At 36.4% G+C, this 21,198-nt stretch overlaps 1 protein-coding gene across 1 annotated transcript; it reads right to left on the bottom strand.

Annotated features, from left to right (window-relative positions):
- Positions 1-18,645: 18,645 nt before the first annotated feature.
- On the bottom strand, positions 18,646-19,023 carry LOC139737873 (uncharacterized). Its single transcript, XM_071648540.1, has one exon. The coding sequence runs from the start codon at positions 19,021-19,023 to the stop codon at positions 18,646-18,648; it is 378 nt and encodes a 125-aa protein (XP_071504641.1).
- Positions 19,024-21,198: the final 2,175 nt, after the last annotated feature.

Here is a 21,198-nt window from a genome sequence, read left to right as displayed (position 1 = left end):
AAACGCATACTCTCTGAATATTTGAAATTCTTCTTGATTGGTAATTATAAAGAAAATGTTATTTTTTTTCATGAATACTCGTATCATTTAAGTTCCCATCTTTGTATTGAATAAGAAGAGTTGTTTGAAGACGTGTTACTTGTTACTTTATGACCATATTACGCAATAAACTCAAGCAAAAATAAAAAATGGACACGCTACATGCTTTTTTTTAATTTCATGTACTTTGGATATGAGTTACATATTCACATTATATTTCAAAATTTATCATACTGATACCGCTTCGAATCTCTTTTTGTATGGATACTTATTGGGCATGAGCAATGTAGAGTGACTCCAGAAAATGTATTTCAGTGTTATATTTGCCATTTAAAAGTCGAGAGAGACAATTATTTAAAATGTTACACCACTTTACCATGATATCTTAAAGGGGTTGTAGTACAGTACTGGTTGAGGTGGGGATTCATGGTTTTTACATTCCTAAGTGAGATAATGAGAAACATCTTATGAAATACTGAAAGAGCATGTAATCTTAAGAAGGATTCAACGTTTATTTGATGAAAATTGGTTTTCAAATGGCTGAGATATCCCAAAAAGTGATAATAATAAAATTATTATCTCTTTTATTATTACATGCCCCGACTTTATTAGGATCTCTTTGTTTCACCTTGTTTTTGGATATCTCGGACACTTCATAATCGATTTTCATCAAACAAACTTTTGATACCCCTTAGAATTGCATGCTCTTTGACATCTCATAGAGTGGTTTCTGAATATCTCGCAAAATTTTAAAAGCTAAATCCTCACCTCGACCAGAACTGTACACACCCTTTAAACGTGATTCTTCTACCAGTTTAAAAGTTCGTCGGAAAAAATTGAAATAGTCGAAGTCTTAAAACGACAATGAAAAGTAGGGAGGTTCTTAATTTTTAAGTTTAGCTTTTTGTGTCTGTGTGTTTCGCAAAACGAACCTTTTAACAGTTGATGTAAAATTAAAGCCTTATAATCGTGGCGAGTGGTTTGTGCGGCACGGAGACGAACGCAACACGCTGCCTCCTCCAACCCCCCCCCCCCCCCCCCCATTCTGTATCAAATATTGTGACACCGAATGAGAATAGCGCTGGCTCAATGGGTCAGCGAACACACACTGCGGCTCAAAATCACGTGATCCAAAATGGCTGTCCGAGTCACGCGAGCCTCCGAATGGAGGCACACTCACAGTGCGCATGCGCATGAAGAGAAGCCAAAAGAGCCATGCGTCTTCTGCCCTCTCTCCTCCAATCACCGCAGCTCGCGGTCGCAATGTTTGTGAATGATGCGTACAAACACACACACACACACACACACACACTTCAGAAAAAAAATCCTGTGATGATGCCGGATCACAATTTAAATGTCGTTTTCCTCACGATTACCATGTCGACACACATGAAAACACCGTTTTGTTTTGTTGATGTTGTTGTTGTTTTTTTTTTTTTTTTGGTGTGTCGCGATTCGAATCGCGATAATTGGTGGCTGTGTGAATGGTCCTCTTGTCAATTTAATTGCATTCAAATTTATTTCGAATGAATTTATCAGGAATTGTCTACATCGAATATATATTAATAATACTGTCATTTTTTTTTTTTTTTTGTTTACAAGACAATAGTCGGAATAGAACATACAATGTGTTTACATTCGAATATAAAACTGAAATATATACGTGTACAGATTGAAGAAAAGAATGAGATAACACGTCAATTGGGAACCACTCGGGACAAAGTGAAATCAAATGATCAGACGGAATTATGACACATGTTTTGGGAGTGCAAATGCAGAAGACTGTCGTCAAATAAGCTTAAATCCTGAAGATACGACAGCCTTGAAAAAAAAAGAAATGGGCAAAACATACAAAACATAAGTCTTGCGTGACAAACCTCTCATCTCGCCACAAGTGGTCAATTAAAAGCAGGGAGCATTATCGCTATGCAATAGAAAACGAGGCCTTTGAACAAGTTGAGTGGATACCACTTTAGTACCATACACTTCTAGTTTTCGATCGGCACACAAACGGAAGAAATGCTACAAACAGCTTCCAGCAGATGTGAGAAAGCAGGATAACTCACTCGGTTATTTTCATGTGCTGAGATTCAGGTCTATAGCGTGAAAACGTCATGGCCTTGCTGTGCGTATGGATTGTATTTTTTGTTTTGTCTATTCATCAGAGTTCGGCGATAACAAGTAAGCGTGCTATTAACATTTGTATACATGTATATGATTGCTTTCAAAAGATTGTTGCCGGTATACCACGTCTTTGTACCAAACGTTTGTTATTAGTATGACCACTCATATCACAAAAATAACAAAGTGAAATAATCCCCGATTTCCAATCAGGGCTCAAAACAGCTGAAATTGGTCAACCAGTCAATCTTTGTTCCTATGTATACATTCGATTTTCCAAAAGAACCATTCTTAGGTTTTGAATCAATAAACGAGTGGAATATCGTATTTTGGTAAAATGTGTGTTTTTTTGTCAAGAAATCTTTCTTTTCTTCTATTTGGTTATCATAGACTTTTACATTTCCTTACATCTTTTGTATGTTTTTTGGTCCATTCATTGCAAAGTTATTCGCTTTAACAATACCTTATTTTGAGCCTCTTTTTCTCACTAAGCATTTTTTCAGAGTCGACTATTATTGAATTGTACATCATTTTACTAAAAGGAGAGAGTCAATGTCTTATCTTTCAGAATCTGTAATTTAAGTTTATATTCCGTGTTCCATCATCATCATTCTTTACACGTTGAAAAAGAACATCACAAAAATTATCAAAATTGCAACACCCACCAATCAAAATCAATGTGTCTGATGTATCAATAAACCAGGTAAACAGTGTTAAATATTTGGGAGTCTGGCTGGACCAGCACATGACTTGGCAGGATCATGTAAAGTACATCTCAAGCAAAATTGGTTCTAGGCTAGCCCTATTGCGCAGAGTCAGAAAGTACCTTACCACAGATAGTGCCAAACTGCTCGCCAATTCTCTCATTCTCCCTTATTACGATTATTGCAGTATCTCATGGAGCAACTGCAGTAAAGGAACAAAAGACATTCTGATTAAGCAACATAAGCAGATGGCAAGAATTGTCCTTAAAACAAACATGCTCACTTCTACTTCCGAAATGTTCCGTACTTTGAAATGGATTGATATGGAAAAAAGATGGGAGTTCCAGAAAAGCAAACTATTGTTTGACATCATGAATGACAGCGCACCCTCTTACTTGTGTGACATAATCACATTGTCCACCCGCACTCATGGATATCGAACACGAAGTTCGGAGAATTATGGTGTTATTATTCCAAGAGTAAGAACTGAATGTGGTAAAAGATCCTTTTCAGTTGACGGTGCTCTACTATGGAATAGCCTGCCACCCCAAGTGCGAAATGCCCAAAGTAAGAACGTTTTTTGTTCACAGTATTTGAAATGGTGTTCTGGGTAATAAGTTTATCAATTTTTTTTCTCTCTCGCGGGATGTTGATTCACGTTGTAGCGGAGGGTAGAAGAAGAAGCAGATTGTATGTTGTTGTTTGATATTGTATGATGATATTGCAATGTTGAGTATAGTTGATTTTGTTGTTAGAAATGAATGTTCACTTTTGACGTACAGAATAGTATAATGTATAAGTGAATGAAGAGTTTAGTGTAGATAATAGTTTTTGATTTGGTAAATTGATAGAAAAAAATTTAATGCTTGTATAATTTTTTCTTCTCAGATATGTATATTTTGATATATATGATATATTTATATTCATTTAGGGGGTGCATTTTTTTTTTTATGAACTCAGACAGTAAGTTGCATTTTTTCCCATCCCGGTTGCAAACTGCTACATTTAGTCTCATTCTTCATTTTCCCAATGTTATGATCAGTTCTATTCTGTTTGAGGTACTATTCGGAGTTATGTAAATGTTATTTGTTGTGATTGTCACCTTGTATGTATGTGTTTACAGGGCCCCCTGGAAAACAGTACTTGATTACTGACGGGGCCACCCTGTATAAATAAAACGAAATAATAATAATAATAATAAGAAGTTAGAGGAAAAAAATACAATGATATTCACAGTGAATGCAAATGAATGCAATTATTTCAAATCTCGTTACTCCAATTAATTGATATTTTCCTACATTTGTTTTTGGGTGCTTATTTGTGTAATGAATAATGAAAGAAAATTTGAATATACGGAGTCGGGAGTATATGCAACTAGATTTGCTCGACAATTACTTTAAGCAGAGTCTGTATTAATTCTGAATATTTAAACTGCCCTTGCATTAGTTGTATATGGTATGCATTTAGTTATCAGGAAGTTATGGTAAAGTTTTACAATAATATACTGTACACAAATACCAATGTCAATCCATCGGCTCAGGAACATAGACTAGAAGAGTCCTCCATTTTCCTTCACCATAATTTGGATGTAATAATGTGAATGTTAGTATTCATTTTTCGATTCTGTTTTTATAACTATACATTGTCTTTTGTTTTCCCCCAGAATCTATTGACGTTGACGGAAGCAAACTAATTACAATCTCGACGTTCACCGAAGACTCAAACTGGAACATCACCTGCAGTGCAGGGAAGAAAATCTTATTTTCGTTCAACAATTTCAAGCTTGATTCACAATATGAAGTCATAAAAATCACAGATTCCTTACATTTCATAAATGACGATTCTCTGCAGTCGATAACGCTGGGTGTTTTCAGTGGAAACATGGTCCCCGAGCCTGTCGTTAGCATAAGTAATGCAGTGTGGATGACGTTTACGTTTTATGAACACAGACAGCGTCCAGGAACCGCAGAAATAATTGTGACAGCGATACAAGAACGAGGTAAATGTGATGCTGATGTGCCGTGGAGTTGAACTTAGCAGTTCAAACAAGGTGCCTTGCATTTTGTTACTCCTAAATGTGATACTCACGTTGATAGAAAAAGAAGCATGATCGTCGCAAAAAAAAAAAATCATTATCAGTTATTGTTATCATGTTTTGCGGCTTTATATGGGTCTGATTCAGAATGATGCCATCAATACATATCTCGGATTTGACACAGAACTTGTGATTGGTCATTATTTTGATTAAAAGACAAATTGGGCATGCAGTGGTGAAAATTAAGAAACTTACGAAGGAAATATTTCCAGAAAATAAAGCCAAAGGCGTGCCATGTCAATTCAGGAGAGTCTCTAAAACATGTTGAAAATAAAGCTGCTTTGAAAATATAATGTTACACAATCATTACAAAAATGATCAATGTCATAATTGCAAAGCCATCATATTTGTGAGACATTATACTCAAATTGAATATCATTTCGTGAAATCATTCAATATCCTGCCAAATAACATTCTTATAGGATAAGAATTATTGCAATAGTATACCATAATAGTATGCATCCCCTGTTTTCTTTTTCTTTTTGTTTTCATCAAGATGAACATGGAACCAACATTTACATATTTACAAAATGTGCATAGTCACATATTGATGTAATGCTATGAACAAACTGTGAATACATTTCTTGGTTGCCTTGTCAGTTGAGAGCAAAATGTCTTCATTCATGTGGATGCGAAGTGCCATACTTGGAATAAATGGACACATGACAGGTATTACGGGGCTTGTCATATTTTTTTCATGGCCACTGAAAGGAATTAATGGGAATTTCTGTAAGATGAATTTAACAAGGTATAGTTTCTTACCCTGAAATAAAAGCACAAAGTATAAATTGTAAAATGTGACCGTGCATCACAAAACCTACAAAACGTCGCTAAGACTATTTTTTGTTAAGACTAAAAATAGGTGTAATGGATCAACTCAGCCGTATTTCCTTAAAGAGCATTATAGTAAAGTTTGAGATCATAAAAAGAGCAGAAATTGTGTTTCTATCAGTTTTCATTAAAACTTTTTGGTAGAATAATGTGAATAGGTGTTTCTCGTAGAGTCCTCTTTTCATTTCTTAAAAACCCTGTCCATACTCTTCATTTTCAACTACAATAACTATGGGAAGAATGACGATAATGCATTGAAACTTGGTATTCATAATCATCTCCTGAATTTGTTAATAAAGCATGCTTGATTTCATATTACTGTTTAATTGTTGTTATGCTAGTGCTTAACACGCTTAACATCCCTGTTTGTTCCATTCATCTCACAGCTAACACGGCTTGGTAAAGATTAAGCACCATAATAGATCTTGTACTTCAGAGCCTCTTTTCTCAATTTACACTTTGTAGAGTGTGTGCCTTCTTTCCAATTTTAGAATAGGTTAGGAGAGTCCACTTGAATTGAGTTATACATCATTTTAAGTCTTAAAGTCTTTTACAATCTGCCCATAACTAAATATCCATGTGCGGCGTCTTTTTGTTGGTTTTTATGATGAAGGGTCACAAAGTATTTTGAAAGTAATCAATGTGAAAAGTCGTTATTCCCAGATATAAACCTACTGAACGTGCAAATACCAAAAAAAAGGAGAGAAATATACCTATCAAAATGATGTAATGTCTTAGAAAAAATCAGCAAAATTATTTGGCATGGATATATATTTTTTTTATTAATACGCATAGTTTGATATTCTGTAAGCAGTTGCATTTCGGACTTTTAGAGGTGATTAAAAAAAAGTGGCACTAAACGAAAAGACAATCGGACTCCACAACAAATTTTAATAATGTCCTTGCAAATCATGCACCTGACATTTCATAATCATTTGTTATATATTAAAATATATACAGAGTATTTGAGACTGGAAGAGAACATGCTTTTCACCCTGACGTCGCCAAATTACCCTTCAAACTACAGAGATAATTGCTATCGTCTTATGAGATTCAAAGTTCCGGAGCACACTCTTATTGGCGTCGAGTTAAAATCGTTCTTTTTGGAAGAGGATGTGGATTTTCTGTACTTTATTCAAGAAGAAGGAGACAGTCCTCAGAGGGAATGGACAGATTCAGTTATGAATTTGACGGCTTTGACAGGTTCTTTGTTGCGGAACTTGAACTTTAACCTATCGACGTCATATCTGACTGTCCTGTTTACCAGCGACTACAGGATTAATCATTCCGGGTTTTGGGTCCAGCTTCGAGCTATTAATGGTAAATATCCCATCCGTTACCATCTGCGCATTTGTAAGATAAAACACAATAATAGTGTTCATGAATTTGTGAGAAATAGGTATTTGTAAGAAGTGGTATTTGTAATAGTAATTTCAGTAATACCACCAGGTTCAGCGAAAGAAATAGTGCTAGTGTCCAACGATAGGGAAATAATAGCACCCTTGGCGGTGCAAATCCCTTTCATTTACACACAAGTGCTGCTTACGCTGCTATCTTAACCAATGAAACTACTAAAATAATATTCCATTGTTGTACGAAATAAGATATTGCCATGGCTAAGTAATGTTTGCTAAGCCATGCATATGAAGTTGGCAAGTCGCCCTCTTGTTTTGAGGTTATGCAGAAAAAAAAAAAACAATTCACGTTTATTTTCCTGAAGAGTCATTTAACTCACCAATTAGCAGAGGACACAAATAACTGTAAAACGAATGTCTCAAATGTGAAAAACAAAAAGAATTCTGGTATATGCAAACGTGAACACTGATATCTCGACAACACCATTGCATAAACATTAAAAACAACACTTTTGAATTTCGGCCAAGTAGTCCAATGAGTGGACCGGGTTACTGATCTTTTGACGTGTACAATATAATATCCATTCATAGAAAATAACACACATGAGGAGACAAAAGGGAAATGAAGTCCGCAAACCTTACCTTATAGCAAGATTGATATGATACTTACGGTTTTGTGCTAAACAATAGTTCGACGTAAGTATCAGGTATCAGAAAGACTCTTACCATTATAGTCAAAATGATAAAAAGCGCATTTGAACCGATCTGTATGGAATCTAAGTATTGACGAAATGATATTTTACATTATCTTAAACTTTTTTCTTACTTGTTCATTTATTTCATCGCAACGTAGTATTCCATTCATTTGAAAGGCTTTCCCTACCTGACATATTTCCATGGTTGTTCAAAAATACGCGGATACGTTATTAATCTGTCGTGTTTATTATAATGTATAATTTCTGATTTTTTATATTGAAGCTCCCCCCCCCCCCCCGGACATTTGCAGAACTTTCGCATTAGAGTCTTTACCAGTTATGTGTATTGACGGATCAAATGCATACCTGTGTAGGTCTGTGATAATCTGCCAGTGCTAACCGTCATCCAACGGGTCAAATAGTGTATCAACCCTTTTAAATCCATCATATGCAATTACCCATGTTATTTTGTTTTTCACGGAGTGGTGGTGAGAGCATTTATCGTTAACTTGATTTTTCCTTAATCATTTTAGGTAATAAAAGTAACCATTCCACATCATCTATTATTAAGTGAAAACTGCTTCGCATCATCTGCCGTGCTTGATTTTGGAGGAAGTAACTACATCGTGCCCCATGAGGTTTAGGCTATATCTATTTAACACAACCTATAAGTTGGCGTTGCTGTCCTTACAGGGCAGTATTTAAATTAGATTACAATTATTCTTATCATTGATACCAACCTCACATGTCCATGCCTATATCCATACAAAGATTTTGTTCAATATTATCAAATTTTTGACTGGCTCTGAAATAAGATATGACGAAGATCCATTTCTCCACACCCTTCTTTCTTTCTCTCGGTGTCCATCTTTTGTCAAGAAATATTAGATGTGTCTTTCAGTTTCTTTCTTATTCCTCTCAACATTCCCTTTTTGTTATTTTTATTATATGTTTAATAATGACTACGATACAAGTTCCGATGAATTTCATAAAAAAAAAGATACAATTCATTGTTTCAATGGTGTTTGTGGCAGCGAATGACACACGGCCTTATGTTTACGATACAACTATCCCTTCTGCAGGGACGAGTGACTACACAACACTTCCTCCTGGTAAGTCTTTGGTCGTTCATCACATCAAGATTTTGACACTGCAACATGTGTTTGATGGTTTAAATCATTCCTGCGAAGAAATAGACCTTAATAGTTAATTTTTTTTTTATAATTCATGTAACGTGTCTTACCACCCTGCATCCATCATGGCCATTACTTAAGGACATCTTTCTCAAAATACAATGGTGACAGGTGTGGTCCTTGGTTGCATTTAGTTTGTTTAGTTTTCTTTTAACTTTGTTTATGTTTCCAATACAAGTCCTTACATTGTGTAATTTATCAACAAGGAAGCTCGATTATCCTATATTCTTGTTGTTGACTGATCCACGCTACACAGAGATGTAGATGTTAAATACGCAATTAGATAATGTGAATAAATTATATTCTGTAAAACATTGCATTCTAAGACTTCTAAAATATGTTTGTATGAAATGAATATCCTTCGTGTTTTTAGACTGTGTTCTCTCTTAAATCAGTATGTATCATGATGTAAACCCCTGTATGCCGCATCATTCTGAGACAACAACGTGGTCATGCCCTGGTAAACATTGTGTTTTTCTATTGTATATACCTTGTATGTGACCGTGTATCGCAAAACGAAAACAGAAGGTCAAAAAGTCGCACTCACTGATTTTGCGTGAGGGCTGAAAATAGGTGAAATGGGTCAACGTAGCCGATCTTGACTTTTCATATTTTCTGAAGGAGCAAATCTTCCTCTACATTATGCTAAAATTTGTGTTCATAAAAATGGACAGAAAAGTGTGTTTTTGTAGCAGTTTATCTCGAACATTTTTGGTAAAATAGTGTGATTTGGTGTGACTTTAGAATCCTCTTTTCATTTCCTAAAAACCTTGAACACACTCTTCACTTTCAAGTCTAATAACTGTTGAAAGGATGATGCTGCTGCTTTGAAAGCTGGAATTAATTATGGACAGAATGTGTTGATAAGGCATGATAAGTTTCAGTTTAATTTGATAATCCCTTCATTGTTATTACTCAGGTGGTTTACTTCTTGTTTTTTGTCCCATTCATCGCACAGCCAGCACGGCTTGGTAAAGATTAAGCGCTTGAATAGACATTGTGCTTCACAGCCTCTTTTCTCAGTTCACAGATTTCCTGAGTTTGTGCTTTCTTTCCAATATTTAGAAAGGTTTGGAGAGTCCATTTGATTTGACTTATACAGCATTTTAAAGCTTAGAATCTTCTCTTTCAGAATGTGATTTTAACTATAATTTCATGTCTAGCGACTTTATGTTTGTTTTGTGATGCAGGGCCACGTATAGATTTTCGTTATCTTAGACATGTAGTGAGCAAAGTTGTAGAGAAAACGCCAAGCTTACTTTGACGTAAATTGTATGACAAATCTAAGATTATTTTTTTTTTTCAAATGACCAGCAGCCACATCATTGTAAAGGAACAAAAGAAGGACAGAGACTTAGAATTTACTTGAAAATCCAGTAGGGAACACCACTTCATAGTCACTCAAGTCATAAAAATCCAAGCTAAGTGTGACAAGAAGGGAATCGCGAAAAAAAATCACGTTCATTGTGGTTTGGAGTATGGGGATTTTTCGATCGGTTTTGGGCGGGTTTGTACGTTTGAGAAGATTATGCGAGCTTCAAAGTTTGGCATGCGAACATGGCACATAAAGATTCAGGAGAGTTAGAATAAAGCCTTATTGTGATATTTTGCCATTGAGGTATTGGGCACAGCCATTTTCAACCTTTTTGCAATTGAAGGATTTTTGTCACTGTATTGTATTTCGATGTCTCTGGTAACGTTGCCACGGAGCTCCAGCACAGAAAACACACTGTGGTGCGACCTTATTGACACTCATCGCCGTTATTAGTGTGCTTATTCTGGTCATCTCGTCCTTGACCGTGGTTACAGTGGTCTTGAAGAGAAAATACAGGTAGGTACAAGATAGAGAAAAATATATATACGTATGATAGAGGCTAATGATTATTTGACTCTGAATTAAGGAATCTCTAAATATCATCAGGGTCGTGTGGTATAAAATACTATGAATGAAGCTTAATTCAAAATAAAACCAATGGACTATTTTTGGTGTTTTAAAACTAATGTAGCATCTGAAGTATGGCCGCCAATAAGATAAATCAAGTATATTCTGTTTAGACTTTGCCTTTTGAGATGAGAGAGGTTAAAAATACCAAAACCACCGGCGATTGACAGAAGAGGGCTTCAAATAAGTCACAGACTGTTCGCTCCAGGTCCACCAATGTCTTTTTATACCTAAAGAAAAATAACAATGCTGTAAGGAAAATGGACTTTTGATGCCTAACATATCTTTTTCACATTTCTTTTTTCTTTTTCTTTTTTTGCTGATGGTATGAAAAGGCGTTCGTATACGTGAGTATAGAATATTAAATTGTAAATCCAAATGCATTGAATGAAACGTTTTCATTCCAGTTACTTTTACTTTGTAAATCATTCATATATATATATATATATATATATATATATATATATATATTATACAAAAGTGACAATAATATCACAATTGTAGCATGACAATAAGACAAAACAAACAAAAGAGCAAACGTACAACCAAAATGTTGGAATGAACATCTACTGTATGTGATATTATTCAGTATAATTGAGTTTCTTTCTTTTTTTATTACCGAACAATGTCTATACAGACGCGAGAAAAGGAGCTTTTCAATACGGCTGCCTGGAAAATCGACTGTCCGGGATTCTGCCGAAGTATCACAGCATGCCGCAGGAATTGCTGCCTCCGACTACACGCATCTTGATCAAACTACTCGCGGTCATTCCAAGTACGCGTCGCTGTTTGAGAACACCTCAAGAAAGATCAAACATACATATAAAACAGATAACGCCCAATCCGATGACGTCATCAGTGAGGTCCTTCTTGAGCACAACGACGAGACGAATATCACATTTACACCTGCTGGTGGCGGCAAAACAGGCGATTATGCTATATCTGTCGACCTTAGGAGCAACGAATACTTACCTGACACAACAGATTACGCTCAACCCCACGAGTATTACTGCACCGACGAAGTCATCCCCGAACATAACTACGAATCGAGGATCGTGATAACACCAAGGCCTGCTGATGAGGAGATGGCATACTATATTGCTCCTGATGACCTACCGAGCAACGAACACCTGGCAGGAGGTGGACTAATCCAGGATTCTGATTACATGTACATCGATGAATAAACCGATTTAGCGTCTTTTTATGTGTAAAGTTTTTCATCGACAAGTCTGAATGAAATATAGAGCAGTTCTGTTTAGGACTGATTATATTATCACTATGTAACTACGTTAAAGTGTTCTTAATTAACACGCACATAATTCCAACACAAACACACACACACACACACACAGGAAAAAAAATGCATGTGTTAATATATATATATATATATATATATATATATATATAATTATATATATATATATATATATATATATATATATATATATATAGTTGAGACAATGTAGATAACAGAAGATGTCGCATGAAACCGGCAGAGTTGTGAAGCTTTCGACCGTGGTCTTCCTCAGCTTTAATGTCTGTTTGTGAAAAGAAATATATGTTTTTGAGCATAACAAATCTGAAGTCATAAACACAATATATTAATTATATATTGAGCATGAGTTAATAGTTACATGACAAAATTGTACACAAAATGTACACAGAAAAGTTATACTGTGCGACACAATTTTGTTATATTATGTGGCAAGAGAATGAAGATTGTTTCAGCAATACTTTTGGTACATAAAATAATGTGTATATTGTATATTTCTGTGTTATGTACCTAGGGACAAGTGGCAACACACTATCCACTCTCTATCCACACTCTAACTGTACCCGGGTTCCATGCCTGCTATTTTGATTGTTGGTAAATCAGCTGTAGGGGTTAATGACCACGAGAATGTTCATTGTATCGTAATTGTTAACAATTCTTTATCTGCACTGACACGACTGACACACTTGTAACACTGAACCTAATTCTTTACACTACCCCACTCCTGCCTGACATGCACCACCGCACACAAACCTTCCCCCAATATCACATGATCACTCACATCCCGCCACAAGACAGCCACAAGACATCCAGGCAACTCAAACGTCTGCTTAGCAGGTAATTATATTATTTAATTTATTTATGATTATGTTTGATAATTTTTATTGTATGATATGTTTGTATGCTATATATACTCACTATACACTCATTTACAGTTATACATTGTTGAATGTGTTGCAAAGTGCCAAAAAAATATTGCCAAGTATGTCATGTAACTATTAACTCATGCTCAATTTATATTTAATATATTGTGTTTATGACTTCAGATTTGTTATGCTCAAAAACATATATTTCGTTTCACAAACAGACATTAAAGCTGAGGAAGACCACGGTCGAAAGCTTCACAACTCTGCCGGTTTCATGCGACATCTTCTGTTATCTACATTGTCTCAACTATAATTTCACTTAAGATGACAGAGGCGTGCGGTAGGAATATCAGCATCATCACACTATATATATATATATATATATATATATATATATATATATATATATATGTAAACGATGTGCACTGCACTTCCCGTTGCACCATGATGTGCAGCTATCACGTAATGTCACTCATTGTAAATGAATTCTGATTTTGGAATAGATGACCAACTGCTACTGAACCGCACAAGCCAGTATTTTACTATCAATGAATTTAACAGTCAGTTTCCTTTCAATAACGCAAATCAGATTTGTGCTAATTTTAGTTTAATCCATTTCAATTTAAGAAGTTTAAATTAAACTTTTAAAATGTTTGAATTGTTTTTAAGTTCCCTCAATGATTTTTCATTTTCCGTCGTAGGAGTTACCGGAACATGGTTGCACACAAATTCCCCGGACCTATTTGGCATTGACAAGTGCAACTTTTTTTCGGAATGACAGAAAGCATGGCATAGGAGGTGGGGTTGCCATGTACGTCAATACTCAAATTAAATTTAAAATTCGAACTGATTTGTGTATTCAGGGAGCAGAAAGTTTATCTATTAAAATCTTAAATGATAACGAAAAAATATATATAATTGGTACCATTTACCGTCCTCCACAAAATGATAGTCAATTTTTTTTTTGATAACTTCGACCATTGTGCTAACGAAATTCTTGGAGAGAGAAAATCCATTTTCTTGATGGGAGATTACAATATAGATTTATTACAACCTACCCATTTTCATGACATAAATTATTACTTTCCAATTCACTGCTTCCCCACATCAATAAACACACCAGAATAAACAACACCACCCATAGCAAAACATTAATAGATAACATAATGTCTAACGTTATAACAGAAACCTGTACAAACAGCATTGTTTATTCAGATATATCCGATCACCTATCGATTTTCATGATTAATGACAAATCTGTAACAACCCCAATACGCCGCCAACCCAAACAATATTTGAAAATGCATAGAAATAAAAAGCCACATAATATTGCCTCATTGAATCAAGATCTATTCTAAGAATAATGGGATGACTTCTTTGAACTCCAAGATATTAATTCTTCTTATGAGATTTTCTTACAAAAATTGTCAGATTATTATGATAAACACATTCCTTTAACTCCCAAAGAACTGGAAGGAAAAAAGCTCGGCAACCCTGGATTACTCAAGGTCTTATACAATCCATTTTTACTCGAAACCGTCTTTATAAAATATCTCTGAATAAACCTACTCCTGAAAACGTGAAAAGGTATAAAACATATAGAAATAAATTAACTACCTTGATTCGAGATTCACGTATTTCATATATTTCGTAGAAACTCGAATCTAATAAGGACGATAAAAGTGCTCTTTGGCGGACCGTTAATGAAATACTCAAAAAGAAACCTGCGGAATGTCCTGACAGCATTACTCATAACGATAATGTCATTACCAATCCTGACCAAATTCAAAATATTTTAAACAATTTTTTCGTCAATGTTGGTCCTTCTTTAGCAGCATCTATTCCCATAAATGATTTAAAAAAATTATAAAGATTACTTATCTGAAAGTATTCAAAATTCTTTGTTTTTTACTCCAATTAATGAATAGGAAATTATTGATACTGTTTGATTTCTGAAATGTAGTAAATCCTGTGGGCCTGATAATTTAAGTGTGAATTTGTTGAAAATATAATTTACCCCCTAGCAGCCCCTCTCACTCACATATTTAATCTATCCCTACTTAACGGAAAGTATCTAGACTCCTTCAAAACGGCCAAAGTTAGCCCCATTTATAAAAGAGAAGATCCCTTAATGGTGAAAAATTATAGACCTAGCTCATTGTTACCTGCAATATCGAACATTTTAGAAAAAGTAGTTTACAAGCGTCTCCACTCGTTCATGATTGAAAATGAAATATTAAATGCGAATCAGTTTGGTTTCAGGAAAGGATTTTCTACCGAGTATGTTATAATTAAATCTGTCGACAATATTATTGATGCGCTTACTAAAAAGGAGCACATAATTGGAGTCTTTATGGATCTTAGTAAAGCACTATTGACCATGACATTTTACTTGAAAAATTACATAATTATGGTGTGAGAGGGATTACTCTGTCGTGGTTCAGAAGTTATCTAAGTCATCGAAAACAATCGAAAATTGCGTAATTGCTGTGGGAATTGTAATGCAAGCTACAAAATCAACTTCCAGCAAGTTGAGCTTTGTTCATATCGGTGACAAATATCTTCTGCCACTGTGTTCACGTTTGTGTATCTGAAGCGGCGTTCCCACTATCGTGCGACCCGTTACGAACGCCACGACTGGACATCCGTAACTGATCGTGGAAGTTTTGCTCAACTCATCTGAAATTTCACGATTGGATACGAGGTGAAGCGAGTCGATACGTGTTGGTACTCTTGGATGCAATATGGTAGCGATTGGTCTATTTCAAGTGATACAATCTGTCAAGATCTGCTCTCCCGTTCAAATACGATCCGATGGAATTTCCCCAATTGAGTCCACGATCTAACACGATCATTGCGATCGGGATCCTCGATTTGGTACGTGCAGCTACGGTCTGATACGATTACAGCGAGGCAATGCAGTCTGTCGAGATAGGATATGATATCTTCCCCGATCGGGATCAAACGCTGTCCCCATTTGAAGTGTGATTGGATCGGAATGGCAATAGTATAGCCCGGCTGGCAGTGAATTTCATCGTTTCCTTACCTCCTGCAGAGTAATTACAATCCACAGCCATCGATGATGACAAGGGTTTGACAGGTTGAGGATGCTGACAACATGACCTTTGTAGTATTGCGAATGACGATCATCAGAGGAGGAAGAAGACAACGACCAGCATCGAGACCAGACACAACCTCAGAAACTCCAAGTCCGTCCTCTACCCCCCCCCCCAAAAAAAGAAAGATAACAAATGCTTCCGCTAAAATACTTGTATAAAATACGTTGACATGGAAACTTAAAGGAGGATGTTACTTTTTTAATGCTAACATAGTAAGTTTAATTTACCGGCAATACAAGAAAGTTGACCGAATTGATAGTATTGCTTGTATGTTTAATTTCATATTCACAGAGTCTTTTATATGCCTCTTTATTTCAAGTAGATTAACTCATGGTTAATTGAAAGATTGACTGGTTTGTCTTATTTTTTTTTGTTTGTTTATTCAACAATGTCTAACATAACCGATATACACACTTTAAACGTAACTCCCCTTTATCCAAATAATGCCACATTTCAAACAAAAACGTTTCAAGCAAAATTAGTTGGTGACCTTTATAGTAATGTATAAGAGTGACCTTAGATTCAATGGTCATTTTTTAAAAAAAGTCACAGAAGTTAATTTTGTGGGGTATGTGAAACGGTCTGCTTTGTTGAATGTTTCAGTGGCATGTTATTCTTATCATCTGTTGTGCCACTCCCCTTATTCAATTCTTGCTCCATCTTTAAGTGAGCATGCTCACTCAACCAAGATACTTCTCCTTCTTATGCTCACTCGAAATTGTTGGTTACAATATGTGATGTCAATCCTTTGAATAAATGAAATGGTTTTTGCAGTTCAGGGGGTGACCAGAGCCATTTTCCTCTAAATTTGTGCTCACCAAAACAACATAAAACATTAAATGTGTCACAATAGGGGTGAAATGGTCAAACGATTGATAATAAACAACAACTATAGTCATTATATATATATATATATATATATATATATATATATGACTCTGCACCTCAAAACAAACAAAAAGTCGCCAGACATGAATTTTTAGTTAAGACCATATTCTGAAAGAGCAGACTTTAAGCTTTAAAATGATGTATAACTCAAATCAAATGGACTCCCCTAACCTATCTTAATATTGGAAAGAAAGCACAAACTCAGGAAAAGTGTGAACTGAGAAAAGAGGCTCTGAAGTAAAGTGTCTATTCAAGCGCTTAATCTTTACCAAACCGTGCTGGCTGTGCGATGAATGAAAAAAACAAGAAGTAAACCACCAGACTAACAGCAATGAAGGGATGATCAGATTAAACTGAAATTAAGCATGCCTCATTAACCTATTCTGTACATAGCCAACTTTCAAAGCAGTAGCACTATCCTTTCAAAAGACATTAGAGTTGAAAGTGAAGAGTGTGGACAAGGTTTTTCAGAAATGAAAAAGGGATTCTAAAGACCCACCTAATCACACTTATATTCTACCAAAAGTGTTCGAGATAAACTGCTAAAAAAGACACTTTCCTGCCTGTTTTATGATACCAAATTTTAGCATAATGTAAAAGAAGACCCGCTCTTTCAGAAAATATGAAAAAGTCAAGTTCGGCTAGGTTGACCCATTTCACTTATTTTCAGTCCTCACGCAAAATCAGTGTGTGCGACTTTATGTTCGTTTTGAGGTGCACGGTCACATATATATGACCCTGCACCACAAAACAAACAAAAAGTCGCCAGACATGGATTTTTAGTTAAGGGCAGATTCTGAAAGAACAGACTCTAAGCTTTAAGATCATATAATAACTCAATTCAAATGGATTCCCATTACGTCTCTAAATACTGGAAAGAAAGCACATTCTCTGAAAAAGTGTAAACACAGAAAAGAGGCTCTGAAGTACATGGTCTAACTAAGCGCTTAATTTTTACCAAGCCGTGCGAGCTTTGCCATGAAAGGGACAATACAGGATGTAAACAACTGGAGCAAAAACAATTAAGGGATTATTAGATTAAGCTGAAATTAAGCATGTTTTATTACATGGTACAGGGTCCATGTTTCGCAGCCGAAGAGCAGAGATGACAGGACAACTACATTGTTCACCTTGTGTTTGGTTGAAAGGCGAAGGATTTTGTGCTGTAGGACTTTCGTGCGTAGTCTTCCAAGTGCCAAGCTGGTCAGCTGTATGCTTGCTGGTATTTCACTGTCAAGAGTACCATCACTGGAGAGCGTACTGCCCAGGTACTTGAAGCTTTTGACATTCTTAAGCTGTGTACCATTAACAGTGATGTTTGGCTGGCAGGGTGCACTGTTCTGGCTGGAGGAGGACTTCTGTCTTTCCCAGACTGATTGTCAGGCCAAACATCTTCGACGCTTCAGAGAACTTGTTGACGATCTACTGTAGGTGGTTCTCTTCGTGTGCCATCAGAGCACAGTCATCTGCAAACAGAGCTTCAAAAATGAGCCTTTCCAGCACCTTTGTCTTTGCTGCAAGGCGTCACATATCAAACAGCGACCCATCTAATCTGTACTTAATGTAGATACCGAGCTCAATGTCTCTGACAGCATGGAGCAGGACCTGTGCAAAGAAGAGGTTGAACAACACTGGGGCAAGCACACAACCTTGCTTTACACCATTGGAGATGGCAAATTTTTCGGATGGTTCGCCATTTGACAGAACCTGACCAGTCATATTTTCGTGGAACAGTCTAATGAGTGTGGTGAACTTTGCTGGGCAGCCAAGTTTCCTAAGAATTGTCCAGAGTGCTTCCCCGTTGACACTGTCGAATGCCTTTGTTAGATCTATGAAGACAGCATACAGGCTCATGTTCTGCTCTATGCGCTTTTCCTGGACCTGTCTCATAACAAAGACCATGTCAACTATACTACGATTGCATCGAAAACCACACTGAGTCCCAGGGAGGTTTTTCTCTGCTACTGTGGAGATCAGCCTATTCAGAATGACACGGGCAAGAATTTTTCAGCAATGGACAAGAGAGATATGCCTCTATAGTTACCACAGTCTGCTCTTGAGCCTTTGTTTTTGAATAAGGCAACTATGGTGGCATCACGGAAGTCAACTGGCATTTTTTTCTTCATTCCAGATACTGGTATTAAAAGCCTCAAAGGCCTGGTCGCTGAGTGCCTTGTATACCTCTGCAGGAATACCGTCCTGGCCAGATGCCTTTCCAGGCTTCATCTGTTTGATGGCTTTCTTGACTTCGGCTGTGGATGGGGGAACATCAAGTTCCGCAGGCAAACCAAAGAGCTGGAACAGTTCCACATGCGCTCTCTGCGGTCCATCATGCATATTCGATGGCAAGATTGCATCACAAACCAAGAGGTCTAGGATAGAGCCAATACAGCAATCATTGAAGCCAAGATCCTCCAAGCTCAACTTCGATGGTCCGGTCGTCATCCGCATGGAAGAGTCGAGGATCCCTCGACATAGGCCTATCTTCTATAGCGAGCTGTCACACTGCAATCGCAATCAAGGCAGTCCCAAGAAACGTTGTAAAGACAATCTCAAGGCCAACATCAAATGGGCGCATTTACAACCCGTGAACTTGAGACAGCTGCTGCTGACAGATATCGATGGCGAGCCTTAACAAGGAAGGCTGTAATTGCCTTAGAAGATAACCGCCGCCAACGCCTTGCGGCTGCTCGGGAGAGACGGCATCAAGCTGCATCTACCTGTGTCCCATCGTCTGGCATTCCATGTCCCACCTGTAACTGCATATGTGTGCCTCCAGTTTTGGACTACGCAGTCACATGCGGACACATCAACGAGGGCGCAACACATGTAGTCTTCCTCGGACTTCGAGAGACAACCAAGCATATATTATTGTATATATTAGAACCCCTCATAAATACTCTTGTTACTTTTCAGAAGTTACATTTTGCATTTGACGTGTGCTCAGTCATGCACGGTTCAGGAAACCATTCTCATTGTTTAAACTGACTTTAACCAAAACGAGCAGAATACATTGTATCTTTGTCATTCCTCTCTTTCTTATTCCAAGACCATCTGATGAGATGATCACGATAAAAAATCAATCGTGCCAATCGTAGAAAATTTTCAACAATCCAAAAACCTTCTTCGATTACCGCGATAGCCAAGATTGATCTCAAGACTGAGATCCCACGACGGAGACCACGATTTCAATCGTGGCACCAATAGTGATAGTGGGAACGCCGCATAAGCGGTTATCAAGGCAATTACGCTTGTTATATTTGTGACATGAAATATTGCAGGTCAATAGTTTGATCATCGTTTTCACAGATATTTTATGACTACAAGGCTTTATAGTGAATGACTCAATGCGCTTCGTTTTCAATTGTATAATACAAAGTACTCTGACTTATTCTATTGTCAATAGGATACAGGAATAAATGGAGCACTGACCACTCAGGCATTTTAATGTTACAAGCAAGCAAACTAGATATCTCATCAAAATCAAGTCACTTCACCATAGGGTTTGTATTGTTCATGGGTATAACACTGAATGTGCAATATTTGCGACTCATATCCTCACCCACCGTCTATGTGAAAGAAACTATAGGAAACATGATTGGATTGAATCGACATCAATAAATAGGTGAGTGTAATCTTTTTGTATATTCAAAAGATGCTTGCTACTGTCACTTGATTGTTGCCAATTGAATATCGACTAAACAATTTAGTGAAGTTTGTTCAATATCGCAAAAAACCCCTGTCAATTATGAACTTAAATACAAAAAAAGCACAACTTCAAAGAATCAAACCAGTCAAACTTTGGATAAATTTCAAACAGTCAATTAACTTGCCTTTTAATATACCTTTCCCCTCAAATATTCAAAAACATGTACCATAAATACAATAATCACAGTCAAATGTACTCCTTTGGTTTACAACATAGACCGTAATTTCATTGTAGATTTGATGGTTTTACGGTTTTGCAACAGTTTCAATATTCAAAAATCTTGCAATATATTTTGGTTAGCTTGACCTAAAACCCTAAGATGCACCAATAAAATGATACCGACTTTACATGGGGGCGGAAATGTACAG

Source organism: Diadema antillarum, unplaced genomic scaffold (genome assembly GCF_040938485.1).
Source record: "Diadema antillarum isolate AM-2024a unplaced genomic scaffold, OU_Dant_1.0 seq00000711_RagTag, whole genome shotgun sequence".
NCBI lineage: Eukaryota > Metazoa > Echinodermata > Echinoidea > Diadematoida > Diadematidae > Diadema > Diadema antillarum.
The sequence above is the reverse complement of the archived record's forward strand: the minus strand, read 5'-3'. Positions and strand labels throughout refer to the sequence as shown.